Source organism: Symphalangus syndactylus, chromosome 10 (assembly GCF_028878055.3).
Source record: "Symphalangus syndactylus isolate Jambi chromosome 10, NHGRI_mSymSyn1-v2.1_pri, whole genome shotgun sequence".
In the NCBI taxonomy this organism is placed as follows: Eukaryota; Metazoa; Chordata; class Mammalia; order Primates; family Hylobatidae; genus Symphalangus; species Symphalangus syndactylus.
In genome coordinates, this window is record NC_072432.2 from 135,886,941 (window position 1) to 135,909,534 (window position 22,594).

Here is a 22,594-nt window from a genome sequence, read left to right on the forward strand (position 1 = left end):
GCTTGCCTACACACTGTAATCACCGGAGAACTTTAAACCATATTGTTTTTCAGATCCAACTCCAATGAGTCTGATTTAATTGATCAGTTACAACTTGGGTTTAAGGGATTTTGAAAGTTTTCCTCCCCGCAGGTGATTCTCATACACCAGGGGTAAGAAGTGCTGGATAGGGGTGAGGGATGATTCAGCTGTGAGGGATTTCCATGTATGCTTCAGGATTTGCCCCATAGCAACTCTGGAGATTGGGGTCTTAGAAAACATTCTTGCCCTGTTAAAATTTAAAGGATGACTTCAAGACATACTTAGCTGTTTGGCTACATTGCAGAAAAAGAAAATGCCTTCTCCAGAGATCAGTTTTTTGAGATAGGGTTTTACTCTGTCAGCCAGGCTGGAGTGCAGTGGTGTGATCATGGCTTACTGCAGCCTTGACCTCCCAGGCTCAAGTGATCCTCCAGCTTCAGCCTTCTGAGTAGCTGGGACTGAAGACATGCACCACCAGGCCTGGCTAATTTTTTAAATTTTTTTTTTGCGTGTGGAGATAGGGTATCGCTATGTTGCCAGGGCTGGTCTTAAACTCCTGGGCTCAAGCAATCCTCCCACCTCAGCCTCCCTAATAGTTAGAACTACATTCACAGGCTAGCATGCCGAGAGTCTTTATTAAAATGTAGCTACTAGAAAATTCAAAATTCACATGTGCCTCACATATTATTTCTTAGAGAATTGCCACCCTTTTGAAATCTCAGACTGCGTACTCCAAAGCATGGATGCCACGAAAGTAAAAAATCTGAAATTTTAAAATAATTGTCATTATGTTGCTTCCATTTATGAATAACACATATACATTATTCATAAATAAAGATAACTTTACATACAAATGTAAATGCGAATCTTTTACAGGCAGGGCCAGTTTCCAGTGCACGGAGGAAGCCCTGCCAGGAAAGGATCCAGGAAAAAACTATAATTCTTGCTTTATTCAACCCAGTGTCAAATCACATATGTCACTCATGGCCTGAGGGGGTGGGGTGGGGAATTGAACTATATCCGATCATGGGTGCTGGAGTGGAAACTGTCTAATCATGTGCACAGCTGGAGAAGAGGGGGCAGCTTTTTGGATCTAGGGGGGCCTTTTTCTGTCGCTCCAGCCAGAGCTCAGAGCACTAAAGCCACCTCAATCTAATTGCCTGTTTTTTAGTTATTCTGACACTCCAAAAGATAACGAGTTTTCTCATGCATTTTCCAAATGTGTGGCAAGCAGAGCCTCAAATCTACCACCCTGTTGCCCCAGCCTGACTCTGGCTTACAGTCAGATTTTAAATATCCAGTTCTTTCCTGACAGTCACCAACAGCAACTAAGCTTGAATAATTCACAGCATTATCAACTGTTCTTTACTGTACATTCCAGACGCAGTATTTTAATTCATCATTATTTCAAAGAGCAGTTGATGGCACTTTTTGAGAAAGGATCTTTCATTTGTAAACATTTTACAAGAGATGAAAGTAGAGAATAATCCCCTGACACCCCACAAAAAAAAGAAAAACCTTTGTGCCCCTTCCTTTAATCTTCCTTTGGCACAGACAACTCATCAGAATGTCTGTGGGTTGCGGCTTCACTTTGGAAACTTCACAGGGCAATACATCCTCAGACATCCTGTGTTATTTTCTTGGCTTTGAGTTTCAAAACTGAGGATTCCCCAAGACGCCAACAGTGGCCATGACTCCTGAAGTGTCTAGTAAATAACATCCCTTGTGTCATTTCCTCTCAGGGAACAGCCCAAGGTATGGGAATGCAGCCTCTTTGTGGAGTGGTTGGATGCACTGTGCCTGGAAGGAATCTCCAGGTGTACCCTTACTCTAAAAGCAAACCCCTTAGTACATTAATATTTTCTTACCCCAACACTTAGTTACTATTCCTTAGAGACACTTGCAGGCCAGGCAATTGGATGGTGGTATGGAGGAAAAGATGATCTCAGATTGGCGAAGGGGGAGAAAATATTTCAAAGGGTAAGGAAAACCCAACCCAGTGAGGCAGCGCAAATACCTGCAAAGGAAATGCACCTCAGGGACACAGTGGAGCAGAGAGTAGTGGCTCTTGGTAGGACTGTCATGACCCACTTCACTGAGCCAGATGGGAGTGGGGAAAATGTCCTAAGTGATAGAATGGTTGACTTGACACTTGAGTCAGATATGTCTGTGTTTCAATCAGCATTGTCACCTCCTAATTTTGTCACCTTGAAAATATTTTTGTACTTTTTTTAACTTGTTTTTAATTAACTGTAAATTACATTTTATCAGTAGAGCTTGAAAGGTAAGAAAATATTTACGAAGCACATTAAGTTGGTTAATTTTGAAAAAAATAAGTAATAATATATTTCATTTGTTAAAAATTGTTACTTACCTATTTCTTTAGCAGAATGAGTACAGTAAGTTTCCCAGGTCTGTTTTTTGTTTGTTTAACAGGTACTTTCAAGCTGAATCCCACAGCTCACTGTTGAAAACGGTACCAGGTGTAAAGATAGGGATAGTCGCTCTTCCACTACAGTGGTAGGAAATAAATACATAACCACAAGCACGTGAGGTAGATTAATTATCAAATTACATAAATTTATCATAACATCAGTTGTTCTGTTTTTCAAAATAGAGAATTTGTGAAAGTGAATATCTCTGTTCTGTATGCTGCTATCTGGATGTTTGAGAGTAATGCTAAGTTTTAGGAGCTGCGACTTGGCACCTCCTGGAAGTGTTCACATATGATTAATTGTTTACTACATGATTTGTTATGAACATAATTACATTACATGTTTATTTTCTCAAAGGGATAGATACTTTGGCTTTCTTTGTTGAGGTATACGATGTATAAGATGTAAGCCCTTTATAATTTCTTTATTTTTTTGAGACAGAGTTTCACTTTTGTTGCCCAGGCTGGAGTGCAATGGCATGATCTCAGCTCACTGCAACCTCCTCCTTCTGGATTCAAGCGATTCTTCTGCCTTGGCCTCCCAAGTAACTGGGATTACAGGCATGCACCACCACGCCTGGCTAATTTTGCATTTTTAGTAGAGACAGGCTTTCTTCATATTGGTCAGGCTGGTCTCGAACTCCCAACCTCAGGTGATCTGCCCACCTGACCATAGTTTTCTCTCCTTTAAACCTTAGATTTGAATAATCTTTGCTGGATTCTTCAAACGTGAAGTATTTTTTAAATTGAAAACTAAATGAATGACTCTAACTGGGAAGTAGAAGTCTTAGCCCACTGATTAAAATCTAAGGCCAATCTTAAGCCTGCAAATGGGGGCCACTGAAGGCCAAGTTGATTCTTCCTGGGGGTCTGCCCTGCAGATGTCCGAGCCTGCTCACATCCACCGTGGAAAGAGCGTTGATCACTGCCAGAAGATATAGAGCCTTGGTAAGCTGGAAGTTCACAGGCAGATGCAGTTGAGGTTGAGATAGAAGAAATGTCGGGAGACTCTTTCTAGAATGGAACTGCTAGTGTCCTGAGACTGTTTCTAGACTTTGTCAAATGAAACTAATTTGGATTTACATAAGAAGTTAAGAAGTATTGCAACAAAGAAAAAGTACAAATGATAAGATCTTTGAGGATTTCAAAGGTTAGGTGGAAAGAGGCTTTATTTCATAGGGAGGAGAAAACAAGTTTACAAAGAAGGTTGAAAGGGAAGCACAGGATGGAGAGTAGCAAAATCAGATCCCAGATAAGATAATGTTTCACCTTGAAGTCAGCCTGTTCTTAGGAGGGTGTGTATAAATATGGGTTGTAGGTTCACTCAGGCTGTGGGTGAGTCAAAGTTCAGGGGCTGGTGGGAAGAAGAGAAACAAGCAAAGTTTTGTTAACAAGTACTTTGTTTTGACCACTGAAGACTAAATTACTGACCTGGTTGTTCATTATTAAAAATGGGAATTTGCAATCTGTGTCCATCCTTTTGATAGGTCAAAAAAAAAAAGTAGAGGGGAGCGTCCTCTAAGTCATCATGGAAAGCACGTTTCTTTTCATTAAGCTGTTCTTTGAGAACACAAAGAATGGGGGAATTTCTTTAATTAATTACAGGTATTTCCAGGATTACCTTCCCCCACCACTCTTCCTTGCCCTAGACATCTCTTCCATTTGGCTGTTTCAGAGTTGTATTTTTATAATAAAGTGGTAAATATAAGAGTTATTTGTTGAGTTTTTTGAGTAGCTCTATCAAATTACTAAACTTGAAGAGGGGTTTACAGGAGTCTCAGATTTATAGACAATAGCTCAGAAGTATAGATGGGCTTCCTGGACCTGTGACTCACCTCTGCAGTGACAGTGTGATGTGGGACTCAGCCCTGAATTAGTTGGGTCTGTGCAAATCTGAGTTGTGTCAGAATTAAATTTTTGGGCAACAAGTGGGTGTTGGAGAATCAGTTGGTTTTCAGGGAACTTTACACATTTAGGATCAAAACTGTTGCAAGAAGGAAGACAATGTGGGGGCCTGGTCTGGAGAGAGACTCCAGGTGTCTCGGGGAAGGTAGATTCTGCTCTGCACACAGGCTGCTACACCATGCATTGCCCCATGGTTCCAGGAGTCCTCCCAGGGTGAGGACTGAGGACTTTGAGGGAAGAAGTTCTGAGAATAGATGCCCTCTGCCCTCCTGCCAACCTGTGGCCACCACATGGTTTTCACTCACTGAACATACCCACTGCATGTTGATGTGGTCAAGCCCGTCCCAGGACAAGGCTTCAGCATCAAGATTGTTGGCCACGCTACCTTTCCTCATAGACTTTCCCACCAAAAACCCACACACCTGCCTACAAGACCCCTGGCATATGCTCTACCTCAGACCTCGAATCTGCAGTGGCAACCTCGTTTTTTCACCATCCCAGGCTTCTGTGCCACCTGATCATAATCTCATTTTCCTGCATGGACATAGAAATAAGTCAGAGCAAAGTTTCACCTAGGTCAGTATCTGTAGCACGAACCAGTCCTTCCACCAACACTGTATTGTCTCCCACTTGTGAGTTCTTAATGGCATCTTCCCCTCTTTTACCTTTCAGTTCCCCACAAACCTTTTTCTATTGTGCACACAGTGTGCCCAAGGCCACCCCTCAGTTGCCTGAATCCAGCACCTACTAAAATTCAGATGTCCAGCAGTTCAAGACCATGGGCCTAGACCAAGATTTTGCAGAAGGAAATACAAATTAGAAATGAGAGGCTCTATTCTCCCATTTGAAAATGAAAAAAGAGATTTTTTTCTTTTCCCTTTTCTTACACGATTTATTTCTTAAACAATTTAGAAAACTTTTATTATTAATTTTTTGAGACAGAATCTTACTCTTTTTTTTTTTTTTTTTTTTTTTTTGAGATGGAGTCTTGCTCTCTCACCCAGGCTGGAGTGCGGTGGCGCGATCTTGGCTCACTGCAAGCTCCGCCTCCCGGGTTCACACCATTCTCCTGCCTCAGCCTCTCCAAGTAGCTGGGACTACAGGCACCTGGCTACGCCCGGCTGATTTTTTGTATTTTTAGTAGAGATGGGGTTTCACCGTGGTCTCGATCTCCTGACCTCGTGATCCACCCGCCTCGGCCTCCCAAAGTGCTGGGACTACAAGCGTGAGCCACTGCGCCCGGCCAGAATCTTACTCTTTTACGTAGCCTGAAGTGCAATGGCATAATCATAGCTCACTGCAACCCTAGCCTCTTGGGTTTGAGCAGTCCTCCTGCCCCAACGTCTCAATTACCTAGGACTATAGGCATGCACCACCATGCCTGGCTAACTTTATTTATTTTTATTTTTATTTTTTTCGAGACAGAGTCTTGCTCTGTGGGCCAGGCTGCAATGTAGTGGCATGATCTTGGCTCACTGCAACCTCTGCTTCCCAGGTTCAAGCAATCCTCCTGCCTCAACCTTTTCAGTAGCTGGGATTACAGGCGCACACCACCATTCATTTATTGCATTCGAGAATGCAACAAAGAAAGGGGGAACTTATAATTTTACTGCAAGCCTGAGTTAGGCTGGGAAACAGGGTGGTTGACTAGAGATCCTGCTTGCCATACATTAGAAAAACACAGGGGAAACCCAGTCCTCCTCTGGAGTGTTAAAATAATTAAAGAGCAGAAAATTAGACTAAAGTGGCTCTAGTGCCCTGTGTTCATAGTTTAAAAAAGAAAATCTGGCCGGACGCGGTGGCTCACGCCTGAATCCCAGCACTTTGGGAGGCTGAGGCGTGTGGATCATGACGTCAGGAGTTCAAGACCAGCCTGGCCAAGATGGTGAAACCTCGTCTCTACTAAAAATACAAAAATTAGAACGCGCCTGTAATCCCAGCTACTCGGGAGGCTGAGGTGGGAGAATCACTTGAACCTGGGGGGAAGAGTTTGCAGTGAGCCGAGATCATGCCACTGCACTCTAGCCCGGGTGACAGACCGAGATTCCATCTCAAAAAAAAAAAAAAAAAATCTAAAACCTAACCCAAATACCTTTCCTATAAATCACTACCTTAGCATGAAACTAAATGCAGGCTTAACAAATTATAAACCTCCAATTAACCTCTGATTACATAACCAGGAAATTTCCATCTGGATAGTTCAAATAAGGTGACTACATAAGTGTAACCAATTCTTGAACTTGGGTTGCTTTCTCATGCACCTCATAAAAGCCTTTCCTTCATGCCCCTAGGGTGGACCACTAGGGAATTCCTAACTTCTGAGGGAACACCTATCAAACATCAGGAAGCCATCAGGAGATTATAATTGGTTGTACAGAAACCTAAAGAGGTGGCAGTCTTACACTGCCAGGGTCATCAGACAGGAAAGGAAAGGGAAATAGAAAGGAATTGCCAAGCGGATATTGAAGTGAAAAGAGCTGCAAGGTGGGACTCTCCATTAGAAATGCTTATAGAAGGACCCCTAGTATGGGGTAATCCCCTCCTGGAAACCAAGCCCCAGTACTAAGCAGGAAAAATAGAATAGGGAACCTCACAAGGACATACTTTTCTCCCCTCCAGATGGCTAGCCACCAAAGAAAGAAAAATACTTTTGCCTGCAGCTAACCAATAGAAATTACTTAAAACCCTTCACCAAACCTTCCACTTAGGCATTGATAGCACCCATCAGATGGCCAAATTATTATTTACTGGACCAGGCCTTTTCAAAACTATCAAGCAGTTAGTCAGGGCCTGTGAAGTGTGCCAAAGAAATAATCCCCTGTACTGAAATTCATACATTTCAATCCCTGTGTCTTTAACCTCCTTGTTAAGTTTGACTCTTCCAGAATTGAATCTGTAAAATGACAAACCATTCTTCAAATGAAGCCCCAGATGCAGCCCATGACTAGGATCTACTGTACACCTCTGGACTGGCCTGCTAGCCCATGCTCTGAAGTTAATAACATCGAAGGCACCACTCCCAAGGAAATCTCAACTGCACAACCCCCTACTATGCCCCATTTCATCAGGAAGCAATTAGAGTGGTCGTCAGCCAACCTCCCCAACAGCACTTGGGTTTTCCTGTTGAGAGGGGGAACTGAGAGACAGGACTAGCTGGATTTCCTAGGCCGACTAAAAATCCCTAAGCCAGTCCAGATCTGGTTTCAGAACGAGAGGTCACGCCAGCTGAGGCAGCACCGGCGGGAATCTCGGCCCTGGCCGGGGAGACGCGGCCCGCAAGAAGGCAGGCGAAAGCGGACCTCCGTCACCCCATCCCAGACGGCCCTGCTGCTCCGAGCCTTTGAGAAGGATCGCTTTCCCGGCATCGCCACCAGGGAGGGACTGGCCAGAGAGACGGGCCTCCCGGAGTCCAGGATTCACGTCTGGTTTCAGAACCGAAGGGCCAGGCACCCGGCACCGGGTGGCAGGGCGCCGGCGCACGCAGGCGGCCCCTGCAACTCGGCCCCCGGCGGGTGTCACCCTGCTCCCTGGTCGGTCGCCCCGGCAGGCGGGGATGCTGCCTACGCCGCCCTGGCTCCTCCGGAAGGGGCGCTCTCCCACCCTCAGGCGCCTCGGTGGCCTCCGCACCCCCCGAGCAAATGCCCGGGGGACCGCGACCCGCAGCGCGACGGCCTGCCGGGCCTGCCCGCTCAAGCTGGGCCACAGGGCCAAGGTGTGCTTGCGCCACCCCCGTCCCAGGGCAGTCCGTGGTGGGGCTGGGGCCAGGGGCCCCAGGTCGCCGGGGCCGCGTGGGAACCCCAAGCCGGGGCAGCTCCACCTCCCCAGCCCGCGGCCCCGCCCCCGGAGGGCTCCGCGCGGCAGGAGCAGAAGCGAGCCGTCCCGGCGCCCTCCCCACCGCCCCAGGAGCCCGGGCGCTCGTCCGCACTGCCCTCCGGCCTGCTGCTGGATGAGCTCCTGGCGTGCCCAGAGTTTCTGCAGCAGGCGCACCCTTTCCTAGAAACCGAGGCCCCGGGGGAGCTGCAGGACTTGGAAGAGCCCGCCGGGCTGGAACCACCCCTCAGCGAGGAAGAATACCGGGCCCTGCTGGAGGAGCTTTAGGACGCGGGCTGGGGACGGGGTCGGGGCAGGGCGGTGGCCTCTCTTTCGCGGGGAACCCCTGGCTGGGCACGGAGGGGCGTGTCTTCCCTCCGGGCTGACCCGCCTGGCATTCCTGCCTTCTAGGTCTGGGCCCGGTGAGAGCCCCCGCACAGCGGAGAACTGCCATTCTTTCCTGGGCGTCCCGGGGATCCCGGAGCCGGAGCCGGCCCAGGTACCAGCAGGTGGGCCGCCTACCGCGCACGCGCGGGTTTGCGGGCAGCCACCTGGCCTCCTCTGGGAGCAGCCCGGGCAGAGCTCTCTTGCCTTTCCGCCACCCCACCCCCGCCCGACCACCAGCGACCCCGCCGCCCCGGCAATGTGCGTCCTTCCCCGGGCTGGGTGGAGACCCCGGTCCCGAGAAACACCGGGCCCGGGCAGCGTCCAGGCCTTCTCTCCCTCCCGGGGCTCGCCCGCTCTGCGCCTCCGCTCCAGCGTCGCTCGCCCACCCGCGCCTCTGCGGCCTCCCAGGAGCTGCCACCATGGAGCGCCTGGCGGCTAAACGCAGACCCCCGACCCCGGGCACACCCGGGATGCTGACCCTTCCAGGCGGGAGGGAAGGCAGGCACAGATGGAGAGAGGAACCGGAGACCTAGAGGGAGGGAAGGATGGGCGGAGGGGACGTTGGAAGGCAGGGAGGGAGGGAGGGAGGGAGGGAGGGAGGGAGAGAGGGACTGACCGACAGAGAGAGGGAGGCAGTGAGGAACGGAGGGAATGACAGAGGGACCCAGGGACAGAGGGAGGGCGGGAGGGAGCAAGGGACAGAGGGAGGAGCGCAGGGGGAAAAAGCGGTCTCCGGCCTCCTGGAGCAACAGGACCCCCGCGCTCCGGGAAAACGGTCAGCGCCCGGCGCGGGCTGAGGGCTGGGCCCACCGCCGCCGCCGCGGCCCGGCGGGGCACTCGTTCGCCCCGGTTCCGTCGCCCAAGGAATGGGCGGTTCCGTCAAAGAGAAAAGACGGACGGGGACGCGGGTTGCCGTCGGGTTTTCACCCACGTCGTTTACCGACCACACATCCCCAGGCCGAGCCCCGCAGCGGAGCGCCAGGCCCACCGCCCCGACCGCCGACCACAGAGGAGCCACACGCAGGACGACTGAAGCCTGATTTCGGATTCCACGTCGCTTGGCCCTCTGCAAGGGGGCCAGTTGCTCACGTCTCTCCGGCCCCCCCCCCCGAGGGGCTGACCGTGTTGACGGTTTGCTTCCGGAGCCCTGCGGGCACCCCGAAACATCCAGGGAAGGGTGGAAGAGCAGCATCCTGTCCTCGCCCTCCCTGCCAGCCTCCAAACGGGCCACACTGCAGACTCCCCACGCTGGGGGACACGGGAATCCATCGTCAGGCCATCACGCCGGGGATGTATCTTGTCTCTGGGGTTTCGCTCTGCTCTTCGACGGGAGCCACACACCTGCGTGTGTGAGACTGTCACGGCAACGGCGACACCCACAGGCATTGGGTGTCTTCACGGAGAGGGGGCCTGGAAAACTCAAGACTCACACGGAGGTTCATTTCCACACTCCACTCCACCCTTCCAGGCTGGTTTCTCCCTGCTGGAGACGCGTGGGAGCCCAGGGAGCGGCTTCCACTTCCCGCGGGATCCCTGGAGAGGCCCGCAGAGCCAGCCCCCGCCCGAAACCCACCCCCCTCACCCCTTCCCCCTCTCCCCCTTCCGCTGCGTCTCTCTGGCCTCCGGCCCCACCCCTCCCACCCAAACCCCCCCACCCCTCCTCTCCCAATCCCCCCCCACCCCCCACCCACCGACGCCACCACGCCCCAGGCATCGGCGCCCTGGGGCCCCTCGGAGGGCGAGGGCGGGCTGTCCCAGGGCTCAGCGGCAGGCAAGAAGGGGTGGAGCCTGCTCTGCCTGTGGGCCTTCATAAGAGCCGCTGGCTGTCTGCGCCGGCCTCCTGGCTGGACCTGAACGCAGTGCGCAGGCCGGCTGAGGAGCAGGGGAGCCCTCCGGCCTCTCTCTGCCCGGGTCCGTCCGTGGAATTCCGGCCGGGGCTCCCCGCGATGGCTCTCCCGACACCTTCGGACGGCACCCTCCCCGCGGAAGCCCGAGGACGAGGACGGCGGAGGAGACTCGCCTGGACCCCGAGCCAAAGCCAGGCCCTGCGAGCCTGCTTTGAGCGGAACCCGTACCCGGGCATCGCCACCAGAGAACGGCTGGCCCAGGCCATCGGCGCTCCGGAGCCCAGGGTCCAGATCTGGTTTCAGAACGAGAGGTCACGCCAGCTGAGGCAGCACCGGCGGGAATCTCGGCCCTGGCCGGGGAGACGCGGCCCGCAAGAAGGCAGGCGAAAGCGGACCTCCGTCACCCCATCCCAGACGGCCCTGCTGCTCCGAGCCTTTGAGAAGGATCGCTTTCCCGGCATCGCCACCAGGGAGGGACTGGCCAGAGAGACGGGCCTCCCGGAGTCCAGGATTCACGTCTGGTTTCAGAACCGAAGGGCCAGGCACCCGGCACCGGGTGGCAGGGCGCCGGCGCACGCAGGCGGCCCCTGCAACTCGGCCCCCGGCGGGTGTCACCCTGCTCCCCGGTCGGTCGCCCCGGCAGGCGGGGATGCTGCCTACGCCGCCCTGGCTCCTCCGGAAGGGGCGCTCTCCCACCCTCAGGCGCCTCGGTGGCCTCCGCACCCCCCGAGCAAATGCCCGGGGGACCGCGACCCGCAGCGCGACGGCCTGCCGGGCCTGCCCGCTCAAGCTGGGCCACAGGGCCAAGGTGTGCTTGCGCCACCCCCGTCCCAGGGCAGTCCGTGGTGGGGCTGGGGCCAGGGGCCCCAGGTCGCCGGGGCCGCGTGGGAACCCCAAGCCGGGGCAGCTCCACCTCCCCAGCCCGCGCCCCCGCCCCCGGAGGGCTCCGCGCGGCAGGAGCAGAAGCGAGCCGTCCCGGCGCCCTCCCCACCGCCCCAGGAGCCCGGGCGCTCGTCCGCACTGCCCTCCGGCCTGCTGCTGGATGAGCTCCTGGCGTGCCCAGAGTTTCTGCAGCAGGCGCACCCTTTCCTAGAAACCGAGGCCCCGGGGGAGCTGCAGGACTTGGAAGAGCCCGCCGGGCTGGAACCACCCCTCAGCGAGGAAGAATACCGGGCCCTGCTGGAGGAGCTTTAGGACGCGGGCTGGGGACGGGGTCGGGGCAGGGCGGTGGCCTCTCTTTCGCGGGGAACCCCTGGCTGGGCACGGAGGGGCGTGTCTTCCCTCCGGGCTGACCCGCCTGGCATTCCTGCCTTCTAGGTCTGGGCCCGGTGAGAGCCCCCGCACAGCGGAGAACTGCCATTCTTTCCTGGGCGTCCCGGGGATCCCGGAGCCGGAGCCGGCCCAGGTACCAGCAGGTGGGCCGCCTACCGCGCACGCGCGGGTTTGCGGGCAGCCACCTGGCCTCCTCTGGGAGCAGCCCGGGCAGAGCTCTCTTGCCTTTCCGCCACCCCACCCCCGCCCGACCACCAGCGACCCCGCCGCCCCGGCAATGTGCGTCCTTCCCCGGGCTGGGTGGAGACCCCGGTCCCGAGAAACACCGGGCCCGGGCAGCGTCCAGGCCCTCTCTCCCTCCCGGGGCTCGCCCGCTCTGCGCCTCCGCTCCAGCGTCGCTCGCCCACCCGCGCCTCTGCGGCCTCCCAGGAGCTGCCACCATGGAGCGCCTGGCGGCTAAACGCAGACCCCCGACCCCGGGCACACCCGGGATGCTGACCCTTCCAGGCGGGAGGGAAGGCAGGCACAGATGGAGAGAGGAACCGGAGACCTAGAGGGAGGGAAGGATGGGCGGAGGGGACGTTGGAAGGCAGGGAGGGAGGGAGGGAGGGAGGGAGGGAGGGAGAGAGGGACTGACCGACAGAGAGAGGGAGGCAGTGAGGAACGGAGGGAATGACAGAGGGACCCAGGGACAGAGGGAGGGCGGGAGGGAGCAAGGGACAGAGGGAGGAGCGCAGGGGGAAAAAGCGGTCTCCGGCCTCCTGGAGCAACAGGACCCCCGCGCTCCGGGAAAACGGTCAGCGCCCGGCGCGGGCTGAGGGCTGGGCCCACCGCCGCCGCCGCCGCGGCCCGGCGGGGCACTCGTTCGCCCCGGTTCCGTCGCCCAAGGAATGGGCGGTTCCGTCAAAGAGAAAAGACGGACGGGGACGCGGGTTGCCGTCGGGTTTTCACCCACGTCGTTTACCGACCACACATCCCCAGGCCGAGCCCCGCAGCGGAGCGCCAGGCCCACCGCCCCGACCGCCGACCACAGAGGAGCCACACGCAGGACGACTGAAGCCTGATTTCGGATTCCACGTCGCTTGGCCCTCTGCAAGGGGGCCAGTTGCTCACGTCTCTCCGGCCCCCCCCCCGAGGGGCTGACCGTGTTGACGGTTTGCTTCCGGAGCCCTGCGGGCACCCCGAAACATCCAGGGAAGGGTGGAAGAGCAGCATCCTGTCCTCGCCCTCCCTGCCAGCCTCCAAACGGGCCACACTGCAGACTCCCCACGCTGGGGGACACGGGAATCCATCGTCAGGCCATCACGCCGGGGATGTATCTTGTCTCTGGGGTTTCGCTCTGCTCTTCGACGGGAGCCACACACCTGCGTGTGTGAGACTGTCACGGCAACGGCGACACCCACAGGCATTGGGTGTCTTCACGGAGAGGGGGCCTGGAAAACTCAAGACTCACACGGAGGTTCATTTCCACACTCCACTCCACCCTTCCAGGCTGGTTTCTCCCTGCTGGAGACGCGTGGGAGCCCAGGGAGCGGCTTCCACTTCCCGCGGGATCCCTGGAGAGGCCCGCAGAGCCAGCCCCCGCCCGAAACCCACCCCCCTCACCCCTTCCCCCTCTCCCCCTTCCGCTGCGTCTCTCTGGCCTCCGGCCCCACCCCTCCCACCCAAACCCCCCCACCCCTCCTCTCCCAATCCCCCCCCACCCCCCACCCACCGACGCCACCACGCCCCAGGCATCGGCGCCCTGGGGCCCCTCGGAGGGCGAGGGCGGGCTGTCCCAGGGCTCAGCGGCAGGCAAGAAGGGGTGGAGCCTGCTCTGCCTGTGGGCCTTCATAAGAGCCGCTGGCTGTCTGCGCCGGCCTCCTGGCTGGACCTGAACGCAGTGCGCAGGCCGGCTGAGGAGCAGGGGAGCCCTCCGGCCTCTCTCTGCCCGGGTCCGTCCGTGGAATTCCGGCCGGGGCTCCCCGCGATGGCTCTCCCGACACCTTCGGACGGCACCCTCCCCGCGGAAGCCCGAGGACGAGGACGGCGGAGGAGACTCGCCTGGACCCCGAGCCAAAGCCAGGCCCTGCGAGCCTGCTTTGAGCGGAACCCGTACCCGGGCATCGCCACCAGAGAACGGCTGGCCCAGGCCATCGGCGCTCCGGAGCCCAGGGTCCAGATCTGGTTTCAGAACGAGAGGTCACGCCAGCTGAGGCAGCACCGGCGGGAATCTCGGCCCTGGCCGGGGAGACGCGGCCCGCAAGAAGGCAGGCGAAAGCGGACCTCCGTCACCCCATCCCAGACGGCCCTGCTGCTCCGAGCCTTTGAGAAGGATCGCTTTCCCGGCATCGCCACCAGGGAGGGACTGGCCAGAGAGACGGGCCTCCCGGAGTCCAGGATTCACGTCTGGTTTCAGAACCGAAGGGCCAGGCACCCGGCACCGGGTGGCAGGGCGCCGGCGCACGCAGGCGGCCCCTGCAACTCGGCCCCCGGCGGGTGTCACCCTGCTCCCCGGTCGGTCGCCCCGGCAGGCGGGGATGCTGCCTACGCCGCCCTGGCTCCTCCGGAAGGGGCGCTCTCCCACCCTCAGGCGCCTCGGTGGCCTCCGCACCCCCCGAGCAAATGCCCGGGGGACCGCGACCCGCAGCGCGACGGCCTGCCGGGCCTGCCCGCTCAAGCTGGGCCACAGGGCCAAGGTGTGCTTGCGCCACCCCCGTCCCAGGGCAGTCCGTGGTGGGGCTGGGGCCAGGGGCCCCAGGTCGCCGGGGCCGCGTGGGAACCCCAAGCCGGGGCAGCTCCACCTCCCCAGCCCGCGCCCCCGCCCCCGGAGGGCTCCGCGCGGCAGGAGCAGAAGCGAGCCGTCCCGGCGCCCTCCCCACCGCCCCAGGAGCCCGGGCGCTCGTCCGCACTGCCCTCCGGCCTGCTGCTGGATGAGCTCCTGGCGTGCCCAGAGTTTCTGCAGCAGGCGCACCCTTTCCTAGAAACCGAGGCCCCGGGGGAGCTGCAGGACTTGGAAGAGCCCGCCGGGCTGGAACCACCCCTCAGCGAGGAAGAATACCGGGCCCTGCTGGAGGAGCTTTAGGACGCGGGCTGGGGACGGGGTCGGGGCAGGGCGGTGGCCTCTCTTTCGCGGGGAACCCCTGGCTGGGCACGGAGGGGCGTGTCTTCCCTCCGGGCTGACCCGCCTGGCATTCCTGCCTTCTAGGTCTGGGCCCGGTGAGAGCCCCCGCACAGCGGAGAACTGCCATTCTTTCCTGGGCGTCCCGGGGATCCCGGAGCCGGAGCCGGCCCAGGTACCAGCAGGTGGGCCGCCTACCGCGCACGCGCGGGTTTGCGGGCAGCCACCTGGCCTCCTCTGGGAGCAGCCCGGGCAGAGCTCTCTTGCCTTTCCGCCACCCCACCCCCGCCCGACCACCAGCGACCCCGCCGCCCCGGCAATGTGCGTCCTTCCCCGGGCTGGGTGGAGACCCCGGTCCCGAGAAACACCGGGCCCGGGCAGCGTCCAGGCCTTCTCTCCCTCCCGGGGCTCGCCCGCTCTGCGCCTCCGCTCCAGCGTCGCTCGCCCACCCGCGCCTCTGCGGCCTCCCAGGAGCTGCCACCATGGAGCGCCTGGCGGCTAAACGCAGACCCCCGACCCCGGGCACACCCGGGATGCTGACCCTTCCAGGCGGGAGGGAAGGCAGGCACAGATGGAGAGAGGAACCGGAGACCTAGAGGGAGGGAAGGATGGGCGGAGGGGACGTTGGAAGGCAGGGAGGGAGGGAGGGAGGGAGGGAGGGAGGGAGGGAGGGAGGGACTGACCGACAGAGAGAGGGAGGCAGTGAGGAACGGAGGGAATGACAGAGGGACCCAGGGACAGAGGGAGGGCGGGAGGGAGCAAGGGACAGAGGGAGGAGCGCAGGGGGAAAAAGCGGTCTCCGGCCTCCTGGAGCAACAGGACCCCCGCGCTCCGGGAAAACGGTCAGCGCCCGGCGCGGGCTGAGGGCTGGGCCCACCGCCGCCGCCGCCGCGGCCCGGCGGGGCACTCGTTCGCCCCGGTTCCGTCGCCCAAGGAATGGGCGGTTCCGTCAAAGAGAAAAGACGGACGGGGACGCGGGTTGCCGTCGGGTTTTCACCCACGTCGTTTACCGACCACACATCCCCAGGCCGAGCCCCGCAGCGGAGCGCCAGGCCCACCGCCCCGACCGCCGACCACAGAGGAGCCACACGCAGGACGACTGAAGCCTGATTTCGGATTCCACGTCGCTTGGCCCTCTGCAAGGGGGCCAGTTGCTCACGTCTCTCCGGCCCCCCCCCCCCGAGGGGCTGACCGTGTTGACGGTTTGCTTCCGGAGCCCTGCGGGCACCCCGAAACATCCAGGGAAGGGTGGAAGAGCAGCATCCTGTCCTCGCCCTCCCTGCCAGCCTCCAAACGGGCCACACTGCAGACTCCCCACGCTGGGGGACACGGGAATCCATCGTCAGGCCATCACGCCGGGGATGTATCTTGTCTCTGGGGTTTCGCTCTGCTCTTCGACGGGAGCCACACACCTGCGTGTGTGAGACTGTCACGGCAACGGCGACACCCACAGGCATTGGGTGTCTTCACGGAGAGGGGGCCTGGAAAACTCAAGACTCACACGGAGGTTCATTTCCACACTCCACTCCACCCTTCCAGGCTGGTTTCTCCCTGCTGGAGACGCGTGGGAGCCCAGGGAGCGGCTTCCACTTCCCGCGGGATCCCTGGAGAGGCCCGCAGAGCCAGCCCCCGCCCGAAACCCACCCCCCTCACCCCTTCCCCCTCTCCCCCTTCCGCTGCGTCTCTCTGGCCTCCGGCCCCACCCCTCCCACCCAAACCCCCCCACCCCTCCTCTCCCAATCCCCCCCCACCCCCCACCCGCCGACGCCACCACGCCCCAGGCATCGGCGCCCTGGGGCCCCTCGGAGGGCGAGGGCGGGCTGTCCCAGGGCTCAGCGGCAGGCAAGAAGGGGTGGAGCCTGCTCTGCCTGTGGGCCTTCATAAGAGCCGCTGGCTGTCTGCGCCGGCCTCCTGGCTGGACCTGAACGCAGTGCGCAGGCCGGCTGAGGAGCAGGGGAGCCCTCCGGCCTCTCTCTGCCCGGGTCCGTCCGTGGAATTCCGGCCGGGGCTCCCCGCGATGGCTCTCCCGACACCTTCGGACGGCACCCTCCCCGCGGAAGCCCGAGGACGAGGACGGCGGAGGAGACTCGCCTGGACCCCGAGCCAAAGCCAGGCCCTGCGAGCCTGCTTTGAGCGGAACCCGTACCCGGGCATCGCCACCAGAGAACGGCTGGCCCAGGCCATCGGCGCTCCGGAGCCCAGGGTCCAGATCTGGTTTCAGAACGAGAGGTCACGCCAGCTGAGGCAGCACCGGCGGGAATCTCGGCCCTGGCCGGGGAGACGCGGCCCGCAAGAAGGCAGGCGAAAGCGGACCTCCGTCACCCCATCCCAGACGGCCCTGCTGCTCCGAGCCTTTGAGAAGGATCGCTTTCCCGGCATCGCCACCAGGGAGGGACTGGCCAGAGAGACGGGCCTCCCGGAGTCCAGGATTCACGTCTGGTTTCAGAACCGAAGGGCCAGGCACCCGGCACCGGGTGGCAGGGCGCCGGCGCACGCAGGCGGCCCCTGCAACTCGGCCCCCGGCGGGTGTCACCCTGCTCCCCGGTCGGTCGCCCCGGCAGGCGGGGATGCTGCCTACGCCGCCCTGGCTCCTCCGGAAGGGGCGCTCTCCCACCCTCAGGCGCCTCGGTGGCCTCCGCACCCCCCGAGCAAATGCCCGGGGGACCGCGACCCGCAGCGCGACGGCCTGCCGGGCCTGCCCGCTCAAGCTGGGCCACAGGGCCAAGGTGTGCTTGCGCCACCCCCGTCCCAGGGCAGTCCGTGGTGGGGCTGGGGCCAGGGGCCCCAGGTCGCCGGGGCCGCGTGGGAACCCCAAGCCGGGGCAGCTCCACCTCCCCAGCCCGCGCCCCCGCCCCCGGAGGGCTCCGCGCGGCAGGAGCAGAAGCGAGCCGTCCCGGCGCCCTCCCCACCGCCCCAGGAGCCCGGGCGCTCGTCCGCACTGCCCTCCGGCCTGCTGCTGGATGAGCTCCTGGCGTGCCCAGAGTTTCTGCAGCAGGCGCACCCTTTCCTAGAAACCGAGGCCCCGGGGGAGCTGCAGGACTTGGAAGAGCCCGCCGGGCTGGAACCACCCCTCAGCGAGGAAGAATACCGGGCCCTGCTGGAGGAGCTTTAGGACGCGGGCTGGGGACGGGGTCGGGGCAGGGCGGTGGCCTCTCTTTCGCGGGGAACCCCTGGCTGGGCACGGAGGGGCGTGTCTTCCCTCCGGGCTGACCCGCCTGGCATTCCTGCCTTCTAGGTCTGGGCCCGGTGAGAGCCCCCGCACAGCGGAGAACTGCCATTCTTTCCTGGGCGTCCCGGGGATCCCGGAGCCGGAGCCGGCCCAGGTACCAGCAGGTGGGCCGCCTACCGCGCACGCGCGGGTTTGCGGGCAGCCACCTGGCCTCCTCTGGGAGCAGCCCGGGCAGAGCTCTCTTGCCTTTCCGCCACCCCACCCCCGCCCGACCACCAGCGACCCCGCCGCCCCGGCAATGTGCGTCCTTCCCCGGGCTGGGTGGAGACCCCGGTCCCGAGAAACACCGGGCCCGGGCAGCGTCCAGGCCTTCTCTCCCTCCCGGGGCTCGCCCGCTCTGCGCCTCCGCTCCAGCGTCGCTCGCCCACCCGCGCCTCTGCGGCCTCCCAGGAGCTGCCACCATGGAGCGCCTGGCGGCTAAACGCAGACCCCCGACCCCGGGCACACCCGGGATGCTGACCCTTCCAGGCGGGAGGGAAGGCAGGCACAGATGGAGAGAGGAACCGGAGACCTAGAGGGAGGGAAGGATGGGCGGAGGGGACGTTGGAAGGCAGGGAGGGAGGGAGGGAGGGAGGGAGGGAGGGAGAGAGGGACTGACCGACAGAGAGAGGGAGGCAGTGAGGAACGGAGGGAATGACAGAGGGACCCAGGGACAGAGGGAGGGCGGGAGGGAGCAAGGGACAGAGGGAGGAGCGCAGGGGGAAAAAGCGGTCTCCGGCCTCCTGGAGCAACAGGACCCCCGCGCTCCGGGAAAACGGTCAGCGCCCGGCGCGGGCTGAGGGCTGGGCCCACCGCCGCCGCCGCCGCGGCCCGGCGGGGCACTCGTTCGCCCCGGTTCCGTCGCCCAAGGAATGGGCGGTTCCGTCAAAGAGAAAAGACGGACGGGGACGCGGGTTGCCGTCGGGTTTTCACCCACGTCGTTTACCGACCACACATCCCCAGGCCGAGCCCCGCAGCGGAGCGCCAGGCCCACCGCCCCGACCGCCGACCACAGAGGAGCCACACGCAGGACGACTGAAGCCTGATTTCGGATTCCACGTCGCTTGGCCCTCTGCAAGGGGGCCAGTTGCTCACGTCTCTCCGGCCCCCCCCCCCGAGGGGCTGACCGTGTTGACGGTTTGCTTCCGGAGCCCTGCGGGCACCCCGAAACATCCAGGGAAGGGTGGAAGAGCAGCATCCTGTCCTCGCCCTCCCTGCCAGCCTCCAAACGGGCCACACTGCAGACTCCCCACGCTGGGGGACACGGGAATCCATCGTCAGGCCATCACGCCGGGGATGTATCTTGTCTCTGGGGTTTCGCTCTGCTCTTCGACGGGAGCCACACACCTGCGTGTGTGAGACTGTCACGGCAACGGCGACACCCACAGGCATTGGGTGTCTTCACGGAGAGGGGGCCTGGAAAACTCAAGACTCACACGGAGGTTCATTTCCACACTCCACTCCACCCTTCCAGGCTGGTTTCTCCCTGCTGGAGACGCGTGGGAGCCCAGGGAGCGGCTTCCACTTCCCGCGGGATCCCTGGAGAGGCCCGCAGAGCCAGCCCCCGCCCGAAACCCACCCCCCTCACCCCTTCCCCCTCTCCCCCTTCCGCTGCGTCTCTCTGGCCTCCGGCCCCACCCCTCCCACCCAAACCCCCCCACCCCTCCTCTCCCAATCCCCCCCCACCCCCCACCCGCCGACGCCACCACGCCCCAGGCATCGGCGCCCTGGGGCCCCTCGGAGGGCGAGGGCGGGCTGTCCCAGGGCTCAGCGGCAGGCAAGAAGGGGTGGAGCCTGCTCTGCCTGTGGGCCTTCATAAGAGCCGCTGGCTGTCTGCGCCGGCCTCCTGGCTGGACCTGAACGCAGTGCGCAGGCCGGCTGAGGAGCAGGGGAGCCCTCCGGCCTCTCTCTGCCCGGGTCCGTCCGTGGAATTCCGGCCGGGGCTCCCCGCGATGGCTCTCCCGACACCTTCGGACGGCACCCTCCCCGCGGAAGCCCGAGGACCAGGACGGCGGAGGAGACTCGCCTGGACCCCGAGCCAAAGCCAGGCCCTGCGAGCCTGCTTTGAGCGGAACCCGTACCCGGGCATCGCCACCAGAGAACGGCTGGCCCAGGCCATCGGCGCTCCGGAGCCCAGGGTCCAGATCTGGTTTCAGAACGAGAGGTCACGCCAGCTGAGGCAGCACCGGCGGGAATCTCGGCCCTGGCCGGGGAGACGCGGCCCGCAAGAAGGCAGGCGAAAGCGGACCTCCGTCACCCCATCCCAGACGGCCCTGCTGCTCCGAGCCTTTGAGAAGGATCGCTTTCCCGGCATCGCCACCAGGGAGGGACTGGCCAGAGAGACGGGCCTCCCGGAGTCCAGGATTCACGTCTGGTTTCAGAACCGAAGGGCCAGGCACCCGGCACCGGGTGGCAGGGCGCCGGCGCACGCAGGCGGCCCCTGCAACTCGGCCCCCGGCGGGTGTCACCCTGCTCCCCGGTCGGTCGCCCCGGCAGGCGGGGATGCTGCCTACGCCGCCCTGGCTCCTCCGGAAGGGGCGCTCTCCCACCCTCAGGCGCCTCGGTGGCCTCCGCACCCCCCGAGCAAATGCCCGGGGGACCGCGACCCGCAGCGCGACGGCCTGCCGGGCCTGCCCGCTCAAGCTGGGCCACAGGGCCAAGGTGTGCTTGCGCCACCCCCGTCCCAGGGCAGTCCGTGGTGGGGCTGGGGCCAGGGGCCCCAGGTCGCCGGGGCCGCGTGGGAACCCCAAGCCGGGGCAGCTCCACCTCCCCAGCCCGCGCCCCCGCCCCCGGAGGGCTCCGCGCGGCAGGAGCAGAAGCGAGCCGTCCCGGCGCCCTCCCCACCGCCCCAGGAGCCCGGGCGCTCGTCCGCACTGCCCTCCGGCCTGCTGCTGGATGAGCTCCTGGCGTGCCCAGAGTTTCTGCAGCAGGCGCACCCTTTCCTAGAAACCGAGGCCCCGGGGGAGCTGCAGGACTTGGAAGAGCCCGCCGGGCTGGAACCACCCCTCAGCGAGGAAGAATACCGGGCCCTGCTGGAGGAGCTTTAGGACGCGGGCTGGGGACGGGGTCGGGGCAGGGCGGTGGCCTCTCTTTCGCGGGGAACCCCTGGCTGGGCACGGAGGGGCGTGTCTTCCCTCCGGGCTGACCCGCCTGGCATTCCTGCCTTCTAGGTCTGGGCCCGGTGAGAGCCCCCGCACAGCGGAGAACTGCCATTCTTTCCTGGGCGTCCCGGGGATCCCGGAGCCGGAGCCGGCCCAGGTACCAGCAGGTGGGCCGCCTACCGCGCACGCGCGGGTTTGCGGGCAGCCACCTGGCCTCCTCTGGGAGCAGCCCGGGCAGAGCTCTCTTGCCTTTCCGCCACCCCACCCCCGCCCGACCACCAGCGACCCCGCCGCCCCGGCAATGTGCGTCCTTCCCCGGGCTGGGTGGAGACCCCGGTCCCGAGAAACACCGGGCCCGGGCAGCGTCCAGGCCCTCTCTCCCTCCCGGGGCTCGCCCGCTCTGCGCCTCCGCTCCAGCGTCGCTCGCCCACCCGCGCCTCTGCGGCCTCCCAGGAGCTGCCACCATGGAGCGCCTGGCGGCTAAACGCAGACCCCCGACCCCGGGCACACCCGGGATGCTGACCCTTCCAGGCGGGAGGGAAGGCAGGCACAGATGGAGAGAGGAACCGGAGACCTAGAGGGAGGGAAGGATGGGCGGAGGGGACGTTGGAAGGCAGGGAGGGAGGGAGGGAGAGAGGGACTGACCGACAGAGAGAGGGAGGCAGTGAGGAACGGAGGGAATGACAGAGGGACCCAGGGACAGAGGGAGGGCGGGAGGGAGCAAGGGACAGAGGGAGGAGCGCAGGGGGAAAAAGCGGTCTCCGGCCTCCTGGAGCAACAGGACCCCCGCGCTCCGGGAAAACGGTCAGCGCCCGGCGCGGGCTGAGGGCTGGGCCCACCGCCGCCGCCGCCGCGGCCCGGCGGGGCACTCGTTCGCCCCGGTTCCGTCGCCCAAGGAATGGGCGGTTCCGTCAAAGAGAAAAGACGGACGGGGACGCGGGTTGCCGTCGGGTTTTCACCCACGTCGTTTACCGACCACACATCCCCAGGCCGAGCCCCGCAGCGGAGCGCCAGGCCCACCGCCCCGACCGCCGACCACAGAGGAGCCACACGCAGGACGACTGAAGCCTGATTTCGGATTCCACGTCGCTTGGCCCTCTGCAAGGGGGCCAGTTGCTCACGTCTCTCCGGCCCCCCCCCCCGAGGGGCTGACCGTGTTGACGGTTTGCTTCCGGAGCCCTGCGGGCACCCCGAAACATCCAGGGAAGGGTGGAAGAGCAGCATCCTGTCCTCGCCCTCCCTGCCAGCCTCCAAACGGGCCACACTGCAGACTCCCCACGCTGGGGGACACGGGAATCCATCGTCAGGCCATCACGCCGGGGATGTATCTTGTCTCTGGGGTTTCGCTCTGCTCTTCGACGGGAGCCACACACCTGCGTGTGTGAGACTGTCACGGCAACGGCGACACCCACAGGCATTGGGTGTCTTCACGGAGAGGGGGCCTGGAAAACTCAAGACTCACACGGAGGTTCATTTCCACACTCCACTCCACCCTTCCAGGCTGGTTTC

At 61.7% G+C, this 22,594-nt stretch overlaps 4 protein-coding genes across 9 annotated transcripts; all 4 read left to right on the plus strand.

Moving 5' to 3' along the window:
* The first annotated feature begins 1,047 nt into the window (after positions 1-1,047).
* LOC134731569 (double homeobox protein 4-like protein 2) lies at positions 1,048-9,742 on the plus strand. Its single transcript, XM_063611019.1, has 3 exons — positions 1,048-1,051; positions 7,527-8,679; positions 9,515-9,742. The coding sequence occupies exons 1-2, from the start codon at positions 1,048-1,050 to the stop codon at positions 8,456-8,458; spliced, it is 936 nt and encodes a 311-aa protein (XP_063467089.1). The 3' UTR covers positions 8,459-8,679; positions 9,515-9,742.
* LOC134731673 (double homeobox protein 4-like protein 2) lies at positions 9,626-12,883 on the plus strand. 3 transcript variants are annotated; one of them, XM_063611496.1, is made up of 3 exons: positions 9,626-11,212; positions 11,722-11,819; positions 12,658-12,883. In XM_063611496.1, the coding sequence occupies exons 1-3, from the start codon at positions 10,504-10,506 to the stop codon at positions 12,817-12,819; spliced, it is 969 nt and encodes a 322-aa protein (XP_063467566.1). In that variant the 5' UTR covers positions 9,626-10,503; the 3' UTR covers positions 12,820-12,883. The 3 variants fall into 3 exon arrangements, with proteins under 3 accessions (XP_063467566.1, XP_063467567.1, XP_063467565.1); XM_063611497.1 differs by having other exon boundaries at positions 11,722-11,809; positions 12,658-12,856; XM_063611495.1 differs by lacking the exon at positions 12,658-12,883 and having other exon boundaries at positions 9,626-11,848.
* On the plus strand, positions 12,823-19,343 carry LOC134731669 (double homeobox protein 1-like). 3 transcript variants are annotated; one of them, XM_063611486.1, is made up of 5 exons: positions 12,883-14,354; positions 14,864-14,961; positions 15,804-17,502; positions 18,012-18,109; positions 18,948-19,343. In XM_063611486.1, the coding sequence occupies exons 1-5, from the start codon at positions 13,646-13,648 to the stop codon at positions 19,341-19,343; spliced, it is 3,000 nt and encodes a 999-aa protein (XP_063467556.1). In that variant the 5' UTR covers positions 12,883-13,645. The 3 variants fall into 3 exon arrangements, with proteins under 3 accessions (XP_063467558.1, XP_063467556.1, XP_063467557.1); XM_063611487.1 differs by having other exon boundaries at positions 18,012-18,099; positions 18,948-19,153; XM_063611488.1 differs by lacking the exons at positions 18,012-18,109; positions 18,948-19,343 and having other exon boundaries at positions 12,823-14,354; positions 14,864-14,951; positions 15,804-16,020.
* A 126-nt stretch (positions 19,344-19,469) lies between these two features.
* LOC134731671 (double homeobox protein 1-like) lies at positions 19,470-22,470 on the plus strand. 2 transcript variants are annotated; one of them, XM_063611491.1, is made up of 3 exons: positions 19,470-20,645; positions 21,155-21,252; positions 22,075-22,470. In XM_063611491.1, exons 1-3 carry the CDS (start codon positions 19,937-19,939, stop codon positions 22,468-22,470), a joined length of 1,203 nt encoding a protein of 400 aa, XP_063467561.1. In that variant the 5' UTR covers positions 19,470-19,936. The 2 variants fall into 2 exon arrangements, with proteins under 2 accessions (XP_063467561.1, XP_063467562.1); XM_063611492.1 differs by having other exon boundaries at positions 21,155-21,242; positions 22,075-22,280.
* Positions 22,471-22,594: the final 124 nt, after the last annotated feature.

What these genes read in the sequence shown, in the direction of transcription:
- LOC134731673 (XM_063611495.1), top strand. Translation starts at nt 10,504, where the DNA reads ATGGCTCTCCCGACACCTTCGGACGGCACCCTCCCCGCGGAAGCCCGA.
- LOC134731671 (XM_063611491.1), top strand. Translation starts at nt 19,937, where the DNA reads ATGGCTCTCCCGACACCTTCGGACGGCACCCTCCCCGCGGAAGCCCGA. An exon ending in AGCTGGGCCACAGGGCCAAG is followed by an intron (nt 20,646 to 21,154) that starts GTGTGCTTGCGC and finishes CCTGCCTTCTAG; the next exon opens with GTCTGGGCCCGGTGAGAGCC. An exon ending in GCCGGCCCAGGTACCAGCAG is followed by an intron (nt 21,253 to 22,074) that starts GTGGGCCGCCTA and finishes ACACATCCCCAG; the next exon opens with GCCGAGCCCCGCAGCGGAGC.
- LOC134731669 (XM_063611486.1), top strand. Translation starts at nt 13,646, where the DNA reads ATGGCTCTCCCGACACCTTCGGACGGCACCCTCCCCGCGGAAGCCCGA. An exon ending in AGCTGGGCCACAGGGCCAAG is followed by an intron (nt 14,355 to 14,863) that starts GTGTGCTTGCGC and finishes CCTGCCTTCTAG; the next exon opens with GTCTGGGCCCGGTGAGAGCC. An exon ending in AGCTGGGCCACAGGGCCAAG is followed by an intron (nt 17,503 to 18,011) that starts GTGTGCTTGCGC and finishes CCTGCCTTCTAG; the next exon opens with GTCTGGGCCCGGTGAGAGCC.